This window comes from Leptodactylus fuscus, chromosome 1 (assembly GCF_031893055.1).
Source record: "Leptodactylus fuscus isolate aLepFus1 chromosome 1, aLepFus1.hap2, whole genome shotgun sequence".
Taxonomy (NCBI): domain Eukaryota; kingdom Metazoa; phylum Chordata; class Amphibia; order Anura; family Leptodactylidae; genus Leptodactylus; species Leptodactylus fuscus.
Genome location: NC_134265.1, coordinates 256771373 through 256789505, shown reverse-complemented (window position 1 = coordinate 256789505; position 18133 = coordinate 256771373). Strand labels below are relative to the sequence as shown.

At 40.6% G+C, this 18133-nt stretch overlaps 1 protein-coding gene across 1 annotated transcript in view; it reads right to left on the bottom strand.

The window, feature by feature from the left end:
• Positions 1-1313: 1313 nt before the first annotated feature.
• The window catches only part of ARHGEF38 (Rho guanine nucleotide exchange factor 38), an 80522-nt gene continuing 63702 nt past the window's right edge, over positions 1314-18133 (bottom strand). Inside the window, exons 8-14 of the mRNA XM_075286158.1 lie at positions 16228-16332; positions 15944-16066; positions 10795-11115; positions 6619-6759; positions 4539-4737; positions 2507-2769; positions 1314-1499 (exon numbers count right to left, since the gene is read on the bottom strand). Of these exons, the coding sequence (XP_075142259.1) occupies positions 1314-1499; positions 2507-2769; positions 4539-4737; positions 6619-6759; positions 10795-11115; positions 15944-16066; positions 16228-16332 (1338 nt within the window). The remainder of the gene's footprint in view (positions 1500-2506; positions 2770-4538; positions 4738-6618; positions 6760-10794; positions 11116-15943; positions 16067-16227; positions 16333-18133) is intronic.

Here is an 18133-nt window from a genome sequence, read left to right as displayed (position 1 = left end):
CAGATTTTCATGAAAATTGAACCACAATGCAGAATCAGAAAGGCATCTTTTGAACGTGTAGAAGCTGCCCTGCAATGTGCTGTCATTAGTTTGATGCCTTTTTTCCTGTTAACAGACTCCCTCTGAGCCTCACCTCAGAGATTTCCTCCTCTTTACACTTGTATATAATAATGAAAAGTACTTTAAAGGGAACCTATCATATTGAAAATGTAGTCCAATGCACAGGCTTCATGGTATAGACCAGGAGGAACTGAACATATACAGTATATACTCTCTATATATTTACTCACATACATGTATATGTATGTGTGTATACATAGCCCACATGACTACTAAGTTCAGAATAATCAAAGAGTTAAATGTTCACTAAATTATCAATATACTTTTTATACATCAATACTAGAAGTGATTATATGAGAAAATTCGTAATATATGTTATCAGAGAAAAATGCTTCTTTCTCCATTTATCAGGGTCTCCCCTTGCCCCCTCAACCTCACAGAGGTATCACACAGGCATCAGATAACATGTCTGTAGAGGAGACACAAACAAAGGCTGATGAAGCTAAATGGAAAGTTGTTATCTCACCCCAAGTGCTTTAGTCACATCAGTACTTTTCTCTAATGCCCTATACAACCGTACTGTAGCTTCTGAGTGAGAGAGAAAGCTAGTGAGCAGATTTCCACCATTTTCTGTGTGCATTGAATTGAAGACATCATAGTAGCTTCTCTCCACTCAGCAGCCATCTTAATCAATCAAACAATACATCTCTTAACGTCTTTTATATCCTATAACATGCATCCTATCAACTGCACTGTATTTTGTATGTAAGAGTACCACTCCACCCCTCCCTTGGTAAAATTAGATTTTTAAAACAAACAACCCCTTTAGCTATTCCCCTGTGAAATGTAAAAATGCAGACATTGAAAAACATGAACAGCAGCTTTTTTGGAGTAGATTAGAGACGATTTTTGTCTACGGTCTGATTTACCTCTAGCTGGATAGCGCTTATGTTTGGATTGTTACGTACATACATCATATTTATATAATACATATTATACTGCAATCATGGACATCATATATTAATAAATCATATACGTGCTTTAAAGAAAAATAGCTCTGCTCAATAGAGCTTACAATCAGTTAACCTGTCAGCGGGTCTATGCATTGACTTCAGTTACCGTGTCAATGTCACATTATTTTATGCTTTGCAAACCTAAAACACAGTAAATAGATCCTTCATATTGGACATATAGGACACTTCTGAAGAGGAAATCTAAGCATCCACTGTCATATAAGAGAAAATAAGACGTTGTTAAGCGTATGTCATCTTCCCAAGATAATTGGCTGGCACATAACCTCTTTGGCCATGTGCTTCTCCAAGCCACCACTCCTTGTTTCCACTTAGGTCACAAAACTGAAGGATTCTGACCCTCTGATTCTCCTCAAGAGTGAGTTCCTGTTGACTACGAGCTTCAAAAGCATATACAGCATAGAAAATCTGAAATAAAGACACAAGGGAAAAAAAATTACATAGATGGTTATATATAAAAATTAAGAATTGAAAAGGGATACAGCATTTTTATTCTATTTTTTGTATATCATTGCCATCTTGCCGGTGCTTCTCTTCTGCTGTGTTAACAGCATTTAGTGATATGCTTTACTGCATCGTAGATAAGTGGTGATTAATGATATGCTTTACAGCACATTAAATAACCTGTGACTTTATCTTTTTAGTAGCACATGCAATGATTGGGCACTATGAGTGTTATCTGTATTAGGTGTGAACTTCTATTGCAATCCTGTTTAAGATGTAAATTAGGTGACTGCTGCCCAGTGGCGTAACTAGGAATGGCAGGGGCCCCATGGCGAACCTTTGACATGGGGCCCCCCCGATCGACGCCGAAGACCCCGACCCCCCCCCCCACATTCCTGCACGCACTATTATGCCCCATAGTTGCCCCTGCACACAGCATTATACCCCATAGTGGCCCCTTCACCCAGTATTATGCGCCATAGTGGCCCCATCACCCAGTATTATGCCCCATAGTGGCTCCATCACCCAGTATTGTGGCCCCATCACCCAATATTATGCTCCATTGTTGACACCCATTAACAATTATTATACTCTGGGGTCTTTTCTTTTAGTAGTGATGTAAATTAGGGTACACTAGTCAAGTAGGCAGTAACACTGCATGATATAGAGCACACTGAGACCCCTGAGAAACCACAGTTACCACCCATTTGCATCAACACTAGCAGGACCAAGGAATGGCTGAATGGATTTGAATAAACAAAACAACAAAATCCTCGGGGTGACAGCATTTATTGAATGATTTATATCTTTGGGCTTTTCAGACCTGGGGACAAATTATAATAATATCATATATAATATCTCTTGTTTTAACACATATATTCTTTTAAAGCTCGAAATATAATCTTTTAATACAAAATATAAGATGTCAATGCCATATTGGTCGCTAAATAAATTAATAAAGAGATATTTACATGACAATCCTCGCTGTTTTGGTAGCTTTCTATATCCGATTCATTAATGTCATGTTTTTCATCGTCTCCATTGGAGGATGGGCTGCTGTCTCCTGCACTTCCTTGTGATGCCCGACTGTTTCTATCCCGAGAAGGCCGAGAGGAGACAAACAAACTTAAGTCATCAAAGTCTTCTTCACAGAAAGCGCTGTCTGATGAGTCTTTCTGTTGCCGTCCTGGGTTATAGGGTTTTAGGAAGGATGAGTACACATAGCCTTGTAGAACTGTAAATTGGTAAAAAAAAAAAAAGATTGTAAGATTTAGTACCACTGTACAGTCTATCATCACGTAATATCACAATATTGCACAGGGCAACATATTAAATACAAGATTGACAAAAATAAAATAAAATGGGAAATTAGTAGATAACACCCTGTGCTCAGTCAGATCAAATATTTAACCCCTGGGAAATTGGTCCCTCCTACTAACCCAAAGCCAGATAAGGTTAAGATTAGGATTGAATCAATAGACTTTAACAACATAAGGAACTGAATCACAAATATTCACTACATATAGCTATGGAAAGGCAGTTGGAGCCAATGGAGGTGACATTTCCCAAGGACCTCTTGTCTCAGCATGTGCAGCATTCCCTCACTAAGATTTCTGTTACTCAAAAATCAAGTTATATGAGTTTAACACCTTACATTGGCATATGCAAATTTACCTTAACTAGCCAAGGAGAGGAAAGGAAAGGGGGGGCAGCTTCATCCAGTCAAGTAGTCATTACACTACATCTCACCTTGTGCTGACTGACATGTCCCTCAATGTCAGAATTTGTATATGCCAATCAAAGTACTTAAAACCTTATCATGTGACTTTTAGCAGCAGAAATCTTAGTGAGGGATGCCATAGGAAAGGCCATTACTTGAAAAAAAAAAAAAAAAAAAAAAAAAAAAAAACACTTGACAGGTTTCCTTTAAATAGAGACAGACTGATCTTTTTCAGGTTCCTGCTACAGCAGAATATTACTGGAGCCTGGGGAGGTTCACTGCCCTAGACTACCAATAGCCCCTTATCTTTAAGGCATTGTATGGAAGTATTTGGACACTGAATGGCAGTTGTGTAAAATGTGTGAAATCTACAAAATATTGAGTATTTATGCATATGTATCCTTAATTAGTCAAGTAATTTGAGTTGGACCCACATTGCATTTTGCAAGGGGTACTATTAGCACCTATATAGCACTATCACTGTGATACTGATATGACAGATAGGAATATATGCATTGCACTTATATGTAAGATTAATCAGACTGAGAAGCTATTCCTCTGTTTCCATGTGGCTTTTTCAGGTATACGTCAATTATACATAAACTGTACAACCAATAATGGAGATTTTTTTTTTTTATTTGCTGTTAAGGTTATATCTAAAGTACAGAATCTCATTGAAACTATGAATCTATTTTTCCCTTTTTGTATCCCATATTTTACACTGTTCACCAGGCTGACAGCTGACGTAGGTGGGATTTTTACAGGTTAGCAATTTAAAAAAAGAAAAAAAACAAACATTCCGCTTTCTGTTTTTATTCCTTGAATAATCCCTTAACATTCAGTAATATGATATTGACCCTCGTGCCAAGTTTCAGTAATATAATGACCTCTTTGTGGATGCTACAATACAGTGTCAATGCTGGGAAGTCACATGCAGGGGTCTCCTGAACCAATAATTGGGTGATATTACTGTGTAACATCATTGCTTAGAACATCACACAAATAAGTACAGGACATTGTTTTTCTTATGTTTTAGTAACCATTTTTTTTTTTTTAACTTTGTGACTTAGTACAAAAAGCACAGCCCTCATACAGACATTTTATGGATGAGGTGGTAACTTTACATGTAAGGGACACGGCTTAAGATGTTTGCTTTTGAAGTCATAAAAATAAATATTCGGAGAAGCAATTTTCTAGTTGCTTAGTAAGAAGGAAACCACTGTGCTGAGAGTGTGGATCACACAATAGAAAGTCAATATTTGATTGAGTGTTCTTCTACTTACTTCCTGTGTCCACAAACCACCTGCTAGTACTTCCTAAAGGGTCCTTGTATTCCACAATAGCCACCAGCTCCCCCTCATACAGATCTATATCAAGGTCCTGGGAAGCGTTGCACTTGCGCTTTGCTTGGTAAATTTTGTCCGCACCATAGGTAGACAATAGCTTGCACCTGTGGCTCTCAGTCTGTCGAGGTAGTTCAGGCTTAATGGAAAACAAACAGGCAGGTTATTGACTGACTGAAGGGTTTGCAAAAAAATGCTAATGTAAATTGTCAGTTTATAAAGTGCTTTATTCTGGCTGAGAGCTTAAAGTATGGTTAACCATTCCATTACCAGAAGACGGTGCCATAATGTGACACGACATAGATAAAAGTGTTAAAGGCAGAGTAGTGTGGGACATGGGTAGAGTATCTGGTAATAAATTATTAAATACATAGTTTACTACAGTTGAAACAAGTGCTAGGTAGAATAGGAAGACACCTGATTTTCAGGATCTTTCAATGCGGCACAAAGGCCAGTGTCAGTCTTAAACTGGGGTTACATGGGTTTTTTTGGGCTGGATTTTGACGCGGAATCCGCGTCAAAATCCGGCTCGAAAAAACCGCCTCCCATTGAATTCAATGGTGTTCTTTTTCTGCGAGTGGTTTGTTCCTGCTTGCAGAAAAAAGAAGCAACATCCCCTTTCTTCAGGCGGATTCCACGGGTGACCACGGACGTCTGTGGCGCAACGCTCCCTCCCAACTAGCCCATTCATTTGGCCCTAATCCGGAGTGGAATGCTGTGGAGTGGAGTGCACTGGCATCCAGTCGCAGCTAGCCGTTTTTTGGACCGGATTGTGACGCAGCCTCCGCGTCAAAATCCGATCCGAAAAAATCCCAGTGTGAACCCAGCCTTAAAAGGGTACTGCCACTTTTTTGAAATGAGGACCCACGGATGATCAGCTGATAGCTGAAGGTTCAGCAGCTGGATCCTCTGGCATTCAGCTCCTCTTTTTTTTTTTTTTATTTAGATTGTGAGCCCCACATAGGGCTCACAATGTACATTTTCCCTATCAGTATGCCTTTGGAGTATGGGATGGAAATCCACGCAAACACGGGGAGAACATACAAACTCCTTGCAGATGTTTTTTTGCCCTTGGCAGGATTCAACACGAGGACTCAAGCGCTGCAAGGCTACATTGCTAACCACTGAGCCATTGTGTGCCCCTCTGCTTTTTGTTTATTGACTAAGGAAAGCTGCAAATGAATATATATTTCTCCTGCAGTGGCCGCTGCAGGGAAAATGTGGTATTACATGGTGCACATTTCAATGATTGAGCGTCCATGTAATACCTGGCACATTGAGTCCTCCAGAACAGAAGACATCCTTGTCATGGTTCTCTTTCTTGATTTATTGGGCTTTCTTGGGTTAAAATACTTGACCTATCCTTGGTATAGACCATGAGTATACAACCCCCAAGACCACTCCAGATTAGCTTATCAAAGCAATACCAATGCTCTGTAAACTCCACTTTAACTTCCCAGGCCATGTGATACCACTGTCTTTAGCCACATGGCCTGTATGTAACTCAGTTGCCTCCCCTTCCACTTCACCAATTTGATATTGATGACCTATCCTAAGGATAACTTTGGTCCTTCTGCTATCCTAAGGGTATCAATATCTTAGTCCTGGAAAAACGCTTTAATAAAAGGACCCTCTTTATGACATCCATATGCCTTATTATATCCTAATACAACCCATTTAAAGATTTAAAGTTTAAACTTGGTTAATGTGTGCTACAGGCGATGTGTTTGGCAACTCAATTTAAAGGGGTGACCTACTTTGACAGTGTATACTAAGCAACCATTTTAAATGATAAACTACAGAAATACTAGAAAGCTAGAGAACAAAAATCTGTAACTATTATGGCTTAATTCAATAGAACAAATAATACTGTACATCTTATTCTCTCTTTTTAGTAGTAGTACCTACTTCTGACCTTTAGGTGTCACTACTGCTTTTCATGAAGGCAGTATAACACGTATACACCCATACGCACACTTGAGTCGACACCTATCATGATGTTTTATACAATGTCGCTTACCAGTGGAGATAATGTCTTCTTCCTCTCAAAGCTCAGCTTTCTCTCGATAAATGTGCCATTATTATTTTCCTTCATAAAGTTTAGATTCTGAAGTTCGTCCATGATTCGTTGCTGAACTTCATTCACGTTGGCAGCAATAAGCTGTCAGTAAGTGATAAATAACATGAGTTACACGCAAAATTCTTTCAATCCAACATTTATGTCCAGAAATCCAGTGTTACTTGGCATAATCTAATATACCCACCAATCTGCGCCTAAAGATGTTATGTGTCCTGGTCATAGCTGTAGTCTACACATTTAGAAGGGGTGCAGAGCTAGCAATTGCTGCTGGGCCCTGGAGTCTCAAAGGCCTCTATACAACCTTAGAAAACACCGCTTTTATTATATATATTTAAGGTAAGTGTGGGCCCATTATATAGAAATATAGAAGACTGATTGCAAAAAAAGACCACATGGTCCATCTAGTCTGCCCTTATATTATTACCATGTTATTTTAGGCCTCATGCACATGAACGTAAGTTTGATCCACAATTTTAGATCAAAGTACGGACACATGCATCTCAATTGATCCAGACAAATAGATAGTTTTTGCGGTAGTATGCCCGAGCTGAATTGAAGAGCCGCAAATTTTGTAGCAGGTCCTATCCCTATCCGCAATTACTTATCTGTCATCTCATCGGAATGTTTGGGTTAATGAAAACCATAGATGGCACACATATACCAATATGTGTGTAATCCATGCTGTTTTCACTGATCCTGACCTGTTCCTGTGCAGGAGGCCTTAGGATAGACATGTGTTTATCCCAGACATGCTTCAATTCACCTACTGTAGATTTCCCAACTACATCTGCTAGAAATTAATCCAAGCATCAACTATTCTTTTAGTGAAATATTTTCTGACATTGCTTCTGATTCCTCCTCCAACTATATTTAGATAATTGTGTCCCAGTGTTCTTCTGGGTTTTTTTTATTAAAAACATTTCCCTCCTGAACCTTATTTATACCTTTGATATATTTAAATGGGTCATCCAAGACCTGAAGATTTTTGATACTGATGACCTATCCAAAAAAATTAGTATTAGGGTGCATGCACACTGAGTAACGCCGGGCGTGTATGAGAGCCGTACACGCCGGCGTTACAGCAGGGCTGCCGAACACTTCCCATTCACTTCAATGGGAGCGCTCATAAACGCCGCTGTTACGAGCGCTCCCATTGAAGTGAATGGGAAGTGTTCGGCAGCCCTGCTGTAACGCCGGCGTGTACGGCTCTCATACACGCCCGGCGTTACGTAGTGTGCATGCACCCTTAGTTTGGTTTCTGTCCAACACCCAAACCAATCTGCTGATGCATTCACTGGAAGTCATATACTAATTATATGGTCAGGAGCGTCCCTGGTCCTATTCAAGTGAATGGCAGCATGGCTGCAGTTCCAGGCGCCACTGCTATACTGTATAAGCTCTGTACAGTGTATGGGACACCGTGCACCCTAGTGGTGCCACCTGGAACTGCTGCCCAGCTCGCAGTCACTTGCATAGGAGCATGGCTGCTTCCGGCTGTATACTTTGATTTAGGGAAGAGCCTGTAAAACCACACAAGGAGTAACAATGCAAACTTTTCCCTTACTGCCGAGATAGCAATAACTGCTCCTAAATTCTGACCCCATGGGGTGGGACTTATAGGAACAGCTGAGCATTGCTAGTCTATGCTGCTTCCTTAATTCCTATTGAGGAGAATGGGAGCCACAGAAACAGGACGGCTCAACTGTGCTATGCTGTTTCCATAAGTCCCATCATAGGGACGAGGACTTAGGAGCCGTCATCCTCATTCTCTTCTATAGGAGTTATGAAAACAGTGTAGAGCAGCACTGCTTCGCTTTTCCCAAAAGTCCTTCACTAAAGTTTGCTGAGATAGGAATAACCCTTTATGTTAAAGCATCGGTTGCCTCAGCAATGACTGTGGTTGTGCAATGATGGATATCCCATGTGGCACCAATCTTAATGAACCTTGCCTACCAGGTTGGCCTTAGTAAAGACTAATACGCTCTATTAAGCTTATTTGCACCATTCTGTATCACTGCCACTTTAAACAATACCCTTTTGGTGTAAAACAGAAGAAGAATGAAAAAACCATGGCGCTAGGGCTGAGGGTAAGTGAACTGCCTGCCGTCTGTGCTGCTTTATAACTAGTGCCATGTGTGATATCTTGCATGCAATTCCAGCCACATGCACATTATATGCACACATATAGTCTCTAAAGCGTATTCTGCAAGCAGCTTCAAGTCTGTCTCCTGAAACTGATTTTCGTTTCTGGGATGATGATCTGCTATGAATAAATGTCAAGTAAAATAAAAGGATTCACGCTCCACGGACAGAAGATATATGAGCAAGGTGATTGGCTGTGGCTGTGTGGATACAGAGGTGTTTGGAATTCAGCTCAGCTCTGTGGGGATTGAGCAGGATATAAACTGGAAGCTGATAAGCTTGAGGCAACACAGATAAGCTCCTTCTTTTTGTGGCTTATCAGTATACTAAGACCCATGTGACTGCTGATACCCCTTGCATCCTATTGTTTATCTCCCTTGCTAATACAAAGCCACAGAAGGCATTGTTGTGCTAATTATCATTCCCTGCCCAGGTTCTCTGGGATGCAGGGAGTTAATCCAAGCCTGGAACCCAACAGATGTGAACATACTGAAATGTGTTTGAGATGGCCAACATGCTGGAGATGAGAAACACATGCTGGCTTGCTATATTGGTTTATTTCTATTATCACTGGAAATTTACTTGCAAGGCTTATAAAAGTGAGACTCACCAATGTCAGCATGTATAAAATCCATTCCCGTATTACATTTCGGGACCCTATTGAGATGGTGTATAAATATACTGTATTTTTGGAACTTGGCCTTTTAAAGGGGCACTCTCACTATTTTAATTCAGGAATATTGTGATACTGCTAACTATGGGGTGACAAGCCTTCCATGTACACACAATGATACAGGGCAAATCTATGTGTGCATTACTTTCAGAATCAGAAAAAATCAGAAAGCCGACACATGAGGCCTCCATTTTTATTTTAGTATGGAAGTCAATTAGGACAGAAACCAAAGGAAAGTCAGAGGAGCTTTAGGGTGACTTCACACGAAGGAAAGAGCCGCGTGATGTGGCACATATACGGCCGCAAAATAACACCGCGTCTACGATCCTCACTCCCATTGAAATGAATGGGAGCTTTTGCGGAATGCAATCTGCCGACATGTGTTTACGTGCCATATTGCGCTCCACTTTACTCCGTGTGAACCCACCCTTACTGTGTAATGTTCTGATGTACTGAAGTAGTGTGAACTTAGACCATGTGTTCGCCACTGGCCATGATTGAACAGCATGACATCCGTACACCATCCATGTTTCCACGACCCCATTCATTCAATGAATAGGAACCACGGAAACATGGCCACAAAACCGAACAGGAATATAACTTGTCCTGAGTTTTGTGGCCTGGACTGTCGCCCACACACTGATCTGTGTAATTCATGGTCGTATGCTTAGGCCAACAGAAATGAATGGATCAGTGTGCTACCTGGTAAAAACCTGAATAGCACACTGAACTACACCACGGTTGTCTGCAAGGGGCCTTAGCTTGAGAAAAAGAGAAACTGGAGGTCCATTTTAATCTCAGTGAATGTAGGAAATGTTAAATGAGATATTCTATCCTAAAACCAATCCACCAAATAGATTATACTTGGTGTATTGGTGGGGGTCCAGACATTGTAATTGGCAGAATGGGGAACCCCAACTGCAAGACCACAACTAGTAGGACTTTTAATGGAGCTGCTGCCAACATTTGTCTACTCCATTCAGTGCTCAGTTGCTCCTGTCAATGACACACAGCGGTCCATTGAAGCTCCTCTTAGTTCCAGTCATGTGGTTGGGGGTAACAGAGTACCCCTTTCTTATCATTAGTCAGGGTCCCATTCTAGCATTTATCCAGTGCAAATATTTTAGGATGGAATATCCTTTTAAGTTCTGCAAAACAAATGCTGGTAGTTCTTCCTCTAAAATGCATTGTCACGTGTATCTGATAGCCCTGGTAGACAACGTAATGTGCACAAATTGATGGCATTAATAATCTATGAGCATAATTACAGGATTAACAGTAATACAGATTATGTTACTTACAGGAAAGTGGTCAGAATCCTGTGAGTATGAGTCCATTGCAGCAGCCATGACATCTCTCACAAGAGTGATAAAGAAATATAGGCAGTTGACCAAGATGCTTCTTGCTGCCTTGTTAAACACTTGCAGTTCCTCCACTAGCTGCGCATTAAGTGCTTCATAGTCCTTTTTGGCCTGATCCAGCTGAGAATCCGCCGGTTTCTGGAGGTAGCTGTGGTAATCCAGGAGTTTATCATAGCGTTTCTGTATCAGCTTCTGAGGCATTGGGAACATGGCCTGCAGAGCACTTAGTGGCGTACAGACTAGTCGCTCCAATTTTCTTACCTGCAATACAAAAATGATATAAAAATATAAGATGTAATGATAAATACCATTTACCATGACACTACAGGGCTACCATAGGATTTCCAGTTATTCTAAAAACTAATATGTGCCCAGGATCTCATACTTGAGTGGAACAGCCATGGGTTAACATAATAAATGGAGAAAATACGAGAAATACATTTTCTAGAACCGTGAGGGTCTTGAGCATTGCAAGTTGTATTAAACTTCAAGGAAAGTGTGGACATTATTTTACAACTTTTAAAACTATAAAGGATACTTAAAATTACAAGCTACAAGACATACAAGATGTCCTAGCAAAGGCCCGAAAATGAACGATAAGAGAGCATTGCAATGCATTGTGAAATAAGGGAACCATAAAATATTGTAAATGCATCCATTTTACAGTGAATGAATAACAGAATTGAAAATGTCTAAAATACATCTAAAGTTCAAATGCATACAAAAGCAAAATATGGAAGTTGGTCATTTTTATTGTGTGCTCAGCTACTCTGTATCCTTCAACTATCAACCACATACTGAACCCAATTGTGTTTATTCTTTGGCTTTATTTTCTATTATTGTGTGCGGGCTGTGAAGGGGCCAGGCTAACCATGGCCATCGGGGGCATGTTTCGCCGAAATGTAGGAAAAAATGTGAAACACAAGCTGACAAAGGTTTAGATATGAATGGGCCATAACACTATACCCATATTATTTCAGATGAAATATGATCATTTCAGGGGTCATGGCTGTTGACAATAACTGTTCTCATACATTTTATACAGATATAGAAGTAGAAGATTTATGAAAATATTATCTAGTTTTTATTCAAAGTACTTAAAGCTGCCCATGCATATTGGAATTAAGTCAGGTGAACTTGCCAATTTTGGCAGGATCGGCTGATTTTAAAAAAAAAATGTTTATGGGGGTGTCATAATCCTCCCCCTAACAGTAGATTAGGACAGATAATGACATTTTTCCATAACCTGTGGGCAAATGCATCTAACATAACTTATAGCTTCACAACTGGCTAAGCGCCTTAACACATGTTCTCATCCCTAAGTTGGTGGGTAGTCATGTAGGCCTCGGAAAGCTGCGATATACCTCCGGCAAATAAATGGACAACCATAAAATAAATGGAAGTGTTAAAGGACTTTACACAGGAAACTGAATAAATGTCTAGTTGCTGAAGGTTTGTCTACTGGCACAACTAGTGAAGAGAATGGAGGACTGAATGTTCCCATGAATACTCCTATGTTCCTATGTAAAAAGAGCAGTGTTGCACAGTGCTCTATTCACATCTATGAGACTGCTGAGATTGCCTTGGCCCAAAAGCATATACTGTAGAGAATAAGTGTCATTAGTGGTACAACCCATTTAAGTCTACCAAAAAGGGACTAATCTTTCTAGGATATATGTAATAGGGATTTTTGAATGTGTTATTCTCCTGTTTGGAGATTCTCTATGACGCTATTTGACTTCAGACTTTAAAACTAAATGTTAAAAGCAGTCTGTTAAAGTAACCCCAGTATCTTGTAGTGCTCATTACATACTTTCCATATATGCCATTGTTATTCAGAATTGCAGTTCCATTCTTGAGAAAATTCGGATTCAAATTAGATAACAAGGGCTTTTGGGGTGTTGTAGAGTACCTCCCTTAACTGCAGCATCAAAGAATGGCAGGTTTAGCTGCATGGCAGTTAGGGTATGTAATCCACAATACAGAGTGAAGCTTGGGGAAAATAAGAAACACCTCGAAACCCTTTCACATAATTTACATAGAAATAAAACAACAATTTTCTTAATAATGGAGCTGCAGTGCTGAATAACAAAGGCATATTTGGAAAAAGTGTAGAGAACACTACAAGGTTCTGAGATAACTGTGATTGCCATTTTCCTGCTGAAAGACCAAACACGCTGTTTACAAAGCTTGCTCAATATAGTTAGATAATATTTCTTACCATGCCTGTCTATCATATATTAGCATGTTCATTAAAATGTAGATCACTGTGTACATTTGATTGTGTGTATAGGTCAGTAATAATCACATTCATCTAGATAGGTCAAGCCTAATCACATTCATTGGACTCTCAAATTATCTATGTTCTTATGATTTGTGTGTATCATTAATTCAGATCCCTATCTAGAAATCAGATCTGCCTGTTCATTAATCTAGCTTTATATTTATCACCCCAAGAATAAAACACAGAGATTCTGTCTAATAAAATGGTATCGTGAGTGGATAAATGATATGCAAGTATGATGAACTGCAAATCTGCTTTGAGACTACGTCTTGGGAGGTGGGGAGGATGTAAATTAGGATTGTAACTGACTATGTCAATTTCCAGCATGGTGCAAATGCCAACCAAGGTGGTCAACTTCTACCTTAACAACAAGCTGTTGGCCAGAAGGGAGCTAAAAATGGAAAGAAAAAGGCATTTGGGAGTGGTAATAGAAAAGCACTGAAGGAAACTCAGAGAGAACTCCGGGCCAAATTGATACACTGCAAACTAACTTACAAGGGAAGGGTGGAGAGTAAACTACACCTGAATGATATGAAGGAGAATAAATGGACTGGAATGGAAAAATTGGCCTGGACTGCTGGAAACCAAACTATACTAGTGCAAAGTTATCCGATAATCTAGTTGGTCAGATTACCTCACAGACTCCTCAGCAGGTCAAGTTATGATCTACCTTCTGAAGCATTGTGATGAGTGGCTTTTGGACGCTGGCACCATTCCTTTGCACTGCCTATATGTCTGACTTCTAGTACAGATCAAGCACATGTTTCTTGTAGAATTTCTAAGTCGACTCAGCTTTAGTTGGATGTGTTACTAGAGGGATTAATAAGGAATACAGGGAAGTGGTGGGGTCCTTTGTAGTTCAGAGCAAGGAAAATGGACTTATTCTGAATATGTGCAAAACCTGTGAATTGCTATTGGACTTTGGAAAGGCCAGGGCGGTGGTTACTCAAGTCTGTCATCCAGATAAATCCCAATTAATCCTTAAACCTCCTGGCCCTCACTACAAACTGATTTAGCATGCAGTTCCCAATGAACATGCAATGTTCTGCGGGAGAGAGGTGGAGGGCTTCTTGCTGCGCTCTGGCCCCATGGTGTGCGGAACTACGTTCTGGTGATGGAGACGCACCCTTCCTGCCGGCTATCCCAGGCCAACCTGGGCTCCTCGGCACTGCACTTGGCTCAAGGGATGACTTTCAATAGATCGCAGTGAGGTAGCTGCTCTGCTACGCACGAAACCCTGACCCATAATCAGGTCATCTACGAATGACTTAGCAACGGGTTCCCAACGAACATGAGATGCGAGGCACTATGGGAGAGAGGCAATACAAACTGATCTGGAGGCAGGCAGAAGGTATACAAGAGAGGGACTAGCAGGCTGTTTTCCTCCATCAACTGTGGTCTTTGAAATATGTTAGGAATAGGGGGTATCTAGAAAAGACTTGGCCCTTTCACACAGTATAATGTCACATAGTGGCCCGTCCACACAGTATAATCTCCCATAGTGGCCCCTCCACATAGTAAAATATTCCATAGCAGACCTTCCACACAATAAAATGTTCCATAGCATCCTCTCCACACAGTATAATGTTCCATATTGGCCCCTCCACAACCTGGCAGTTCTGTTCAGACTTAATACATTTGAACTAAAACTGCTATTATTATACTCTGGGGTATTATACCCGGGGAGGTGACAAACATAGAAACCAGTGTTATCTCTCCTGGGCTCCGGCATGACTACCTGCTGTGTTCGGCCCTCTTCAATGACAAATATTCAGAAGTGGATTACACCAGCGTCATTATGTGTCATGATGCCAGCCTGACCCACATGACCTTTCTGATGTCACTAAAGATGCCCAAAAACAGCATGGAGTTGTGCTGGAGCCAAGTAGCGGTGTGTAACACTGGTTTTTATGTTTTCTCATCTCCTGTAGGCCTCTAATCATTATACTCTGAGGTCTGAAAAGACCCCAGAGTATAATAATAGCAGATTCAGTTTGAATCTTGCGAGGTTTGCCCAACTAATACTGTTGCTGCAGGGAGGTGGCATTACTTACCGCTCCTGCTCATGGCTGCCTCTGCTTCCCCTTCTACCCTTCAGGGGGCCCCGCGCGGTCAGCGATGTGATATGGGACGCATGGGGCCCCCTGGAGAGCAGAAGGGAAAGCGGAGATGTCCGTGAGCAGGAATGAGAATTGGTAAGTAATATAGCCCATTACCTGCTGTGGAGGGGGAGGTAATACTAGGTATGTGGAGGTAATACTAGGACGGGGGGGGGGGGGGGATAAGAAAGATGTATAAACTGATCACTAGGGAAGATTCCATTTCAGGGTGTCAGTTTGACAACTGGGAAGCTATCGCAAAGCAGAGGTCCCTGGGAACTGTCAAGCTGATCAAGGAAAATACAACAAACCCTATCCGTTGTATTCTCATGGGTCAGCTTAGCTTCTTCAGTGGTAGATTCTTATAGCTTTGTGTGGCAAAAAAACTGCTTAAAAGGTAATTTTTCCCAACAGCCATCTCATTCTTCAACAGTTTATGTTGAACTCATGGGGCAGTCAAATCAAAAGATGAAGTGGTGCTCCCACTAACTGTGGACAGCTGTCTGATACTAAGACTCGGTACCGAAATCCAATCTGTATGTATTCTATGGTAACCCTACTCCTGTACTGTGAGTTGTTAATGTTACATAGTGTTACTCAGCAGTAAATTGACAATCTTTAGAAATATGAATTGGTCATCTAGTATTGTCATTTTATCTAAGACCCTAATTGCTGAGCAATGTTTATGTTAAGAGGGTAAACTCACCAGTTGCTCATACTGTATTCCCACGCTGCTTTGCAGGTTTAAATCTTCATGACTTTCTTGGCTGTCATCACGCAATAATTCTTGTAGCCCAATAACATTTTGGTCAGCCAAAGGCAAAGCATCCTAGAAAAATACAAAAGATGGTCATGTAACAGTGATCCCGAACATCCTCCACAAAACCACTGTGCCAGAGCTATGGCTAGGCATCTCTGTTCTGCACATTGAAATAATGGGAGAAACATAGTATCTCAAATCATAAATAAATGGCACACATCATAACCCACCTGCATAAGCTGCAATGTACATGAAATGTTCTTAACATAGGATCGGACTGTCTTCTCTAAAGCTCTGAATATCTTTTCTTCTTTGTCAAATATCTGGTCTTTCACCTGCAATTTATTACAATGTATCAGCACGATCACATATTTTGTATACATCATTTTTTAATACACATGCAGCATCAACTTCTCAAGCGAAAGAAAAATTCCGTCATACTCTCTTAAATGTGAATTGTTAGGCGGCGTTAACACTGCCGCTGCTGTCTACCCTGGGGTGTCCGCTGTAAACCCTGGGGAAACTGGACAGCAGATGGCTTGTGAGTGGTCGGCTTTAAAACCCATTCATTTAAATGGGTTTTAAAGTTGACCGCCCATGAGCCTTTTCAGCCTCTCCACCTGGAAACCGTTTTTTTTTCAGCGGACACAAAGTCCTACATGCAGAACTTTGTGTATGCTGAAAAAACGGTTTCCAGGTGGAGAGGCTGAAAACATTCACGGGCGGTCAACTTTAAAACCCATTTAAATGAATGGGTTTTAAAGCTGACCACTCACAAGCCATCTGCTGTCCAGTTTCCCCAGGGTTTACAGCGGACTCCCCAGGGTAGACATCAGGGGCAGTGTCAACGCCACTTTAGAAGTAGATTACAATTGTAATATACAGTGAAATGTTCATACCTGTGCTACTCCAAACTAATTTGACCATTCAGACAATGGAAATCAAACTCATATTAATGGGATTCTATCATTAGAATCACTTTTTTTTTTTTTTTAGCTACAAACACATTGGAATACCCTTGAGAAAGGCTTTTCTTCTCTTACATCTCTTTTTCTGATCCGTGTCACCGTTCCTGAGAAATTTGTTATTTCTTCCAAATGTAAATGATCTTTCAGACAGCACAGGGGGCATTCACTTTTGCTCAAACAGCACTGGGGGCGCACTGGGGACATTTGCGCGCTCTATCCAAATATTCCACACCAAGAAGCATTAGATGCGCTTGCACACCATCTTTACAAATATGGCAAGTTGGTGGAGCCAGTATGCGAATATATAGTCTCGGTTACATCATATCTTCTTAAACACAATTTCTTTTTATTTCAGGATATTTTTTATCAACAATTATGTGGAGCGCCAATGGGCGCTCCATTCTCTCCATCGCTCGCCAATCTCTTTCTTTCTTTTTGGGAAGAAAAAAGAATTTTTTCTGACACGAATCCATATTTGTCTTCCCTTCTCTGGTATGGGCGCTACATCGACGACCTACTTATAGTGTGGGTCGGAGATGTAGCGCCCATACCGGAGTTCATCAATTATCTTAATGGTAATCAGTATGGCTTAAGTTTTACTTTCTCCCATGATAATAATTCCATCAACTTCCTCGACATCACATTGACTGGATCAGTGGAAGAGGGGATAGTGTACACTTCCCTCTATAGAAAACCCTGTGCTGGAAACAATATCCTCAAAGCTAGCAGTTCTCATCCCCTACATACCCTTAAAGGTATTCCAGTGGGTGAACTTACTAGAAGTAAAAGAGCTTGCAGTAGATCCGAGGAATTTAAAGAGATTGAAAAAGTGACCTTGGATAGATTGAAAACACGAGAATATCCCACCTGGATGCTAGAAAGAGCAAGTAAGAAAGTATCCAGTAGAGATAGGAGTGAACTTTTGTGTGATAGAGTCAGGGAAGGAAAGGACAGGAAGGAAAAATTGACATTTAGCACACCATACAGCCCACAATTTCATGTGATTAAGGGGTTAATCAAAAAGAACTTACCTATTCTTAGTATTGATAAAACTACAGAAAAAATTTTAGAGGCAGGGATTCAATTTGTAGAAAGGAGAAGTAGAACAATAGGGAATATGATAGCTCCTAGTTATTTGCCCGGTGAAGATAGTCTTAAAATGAAGGGA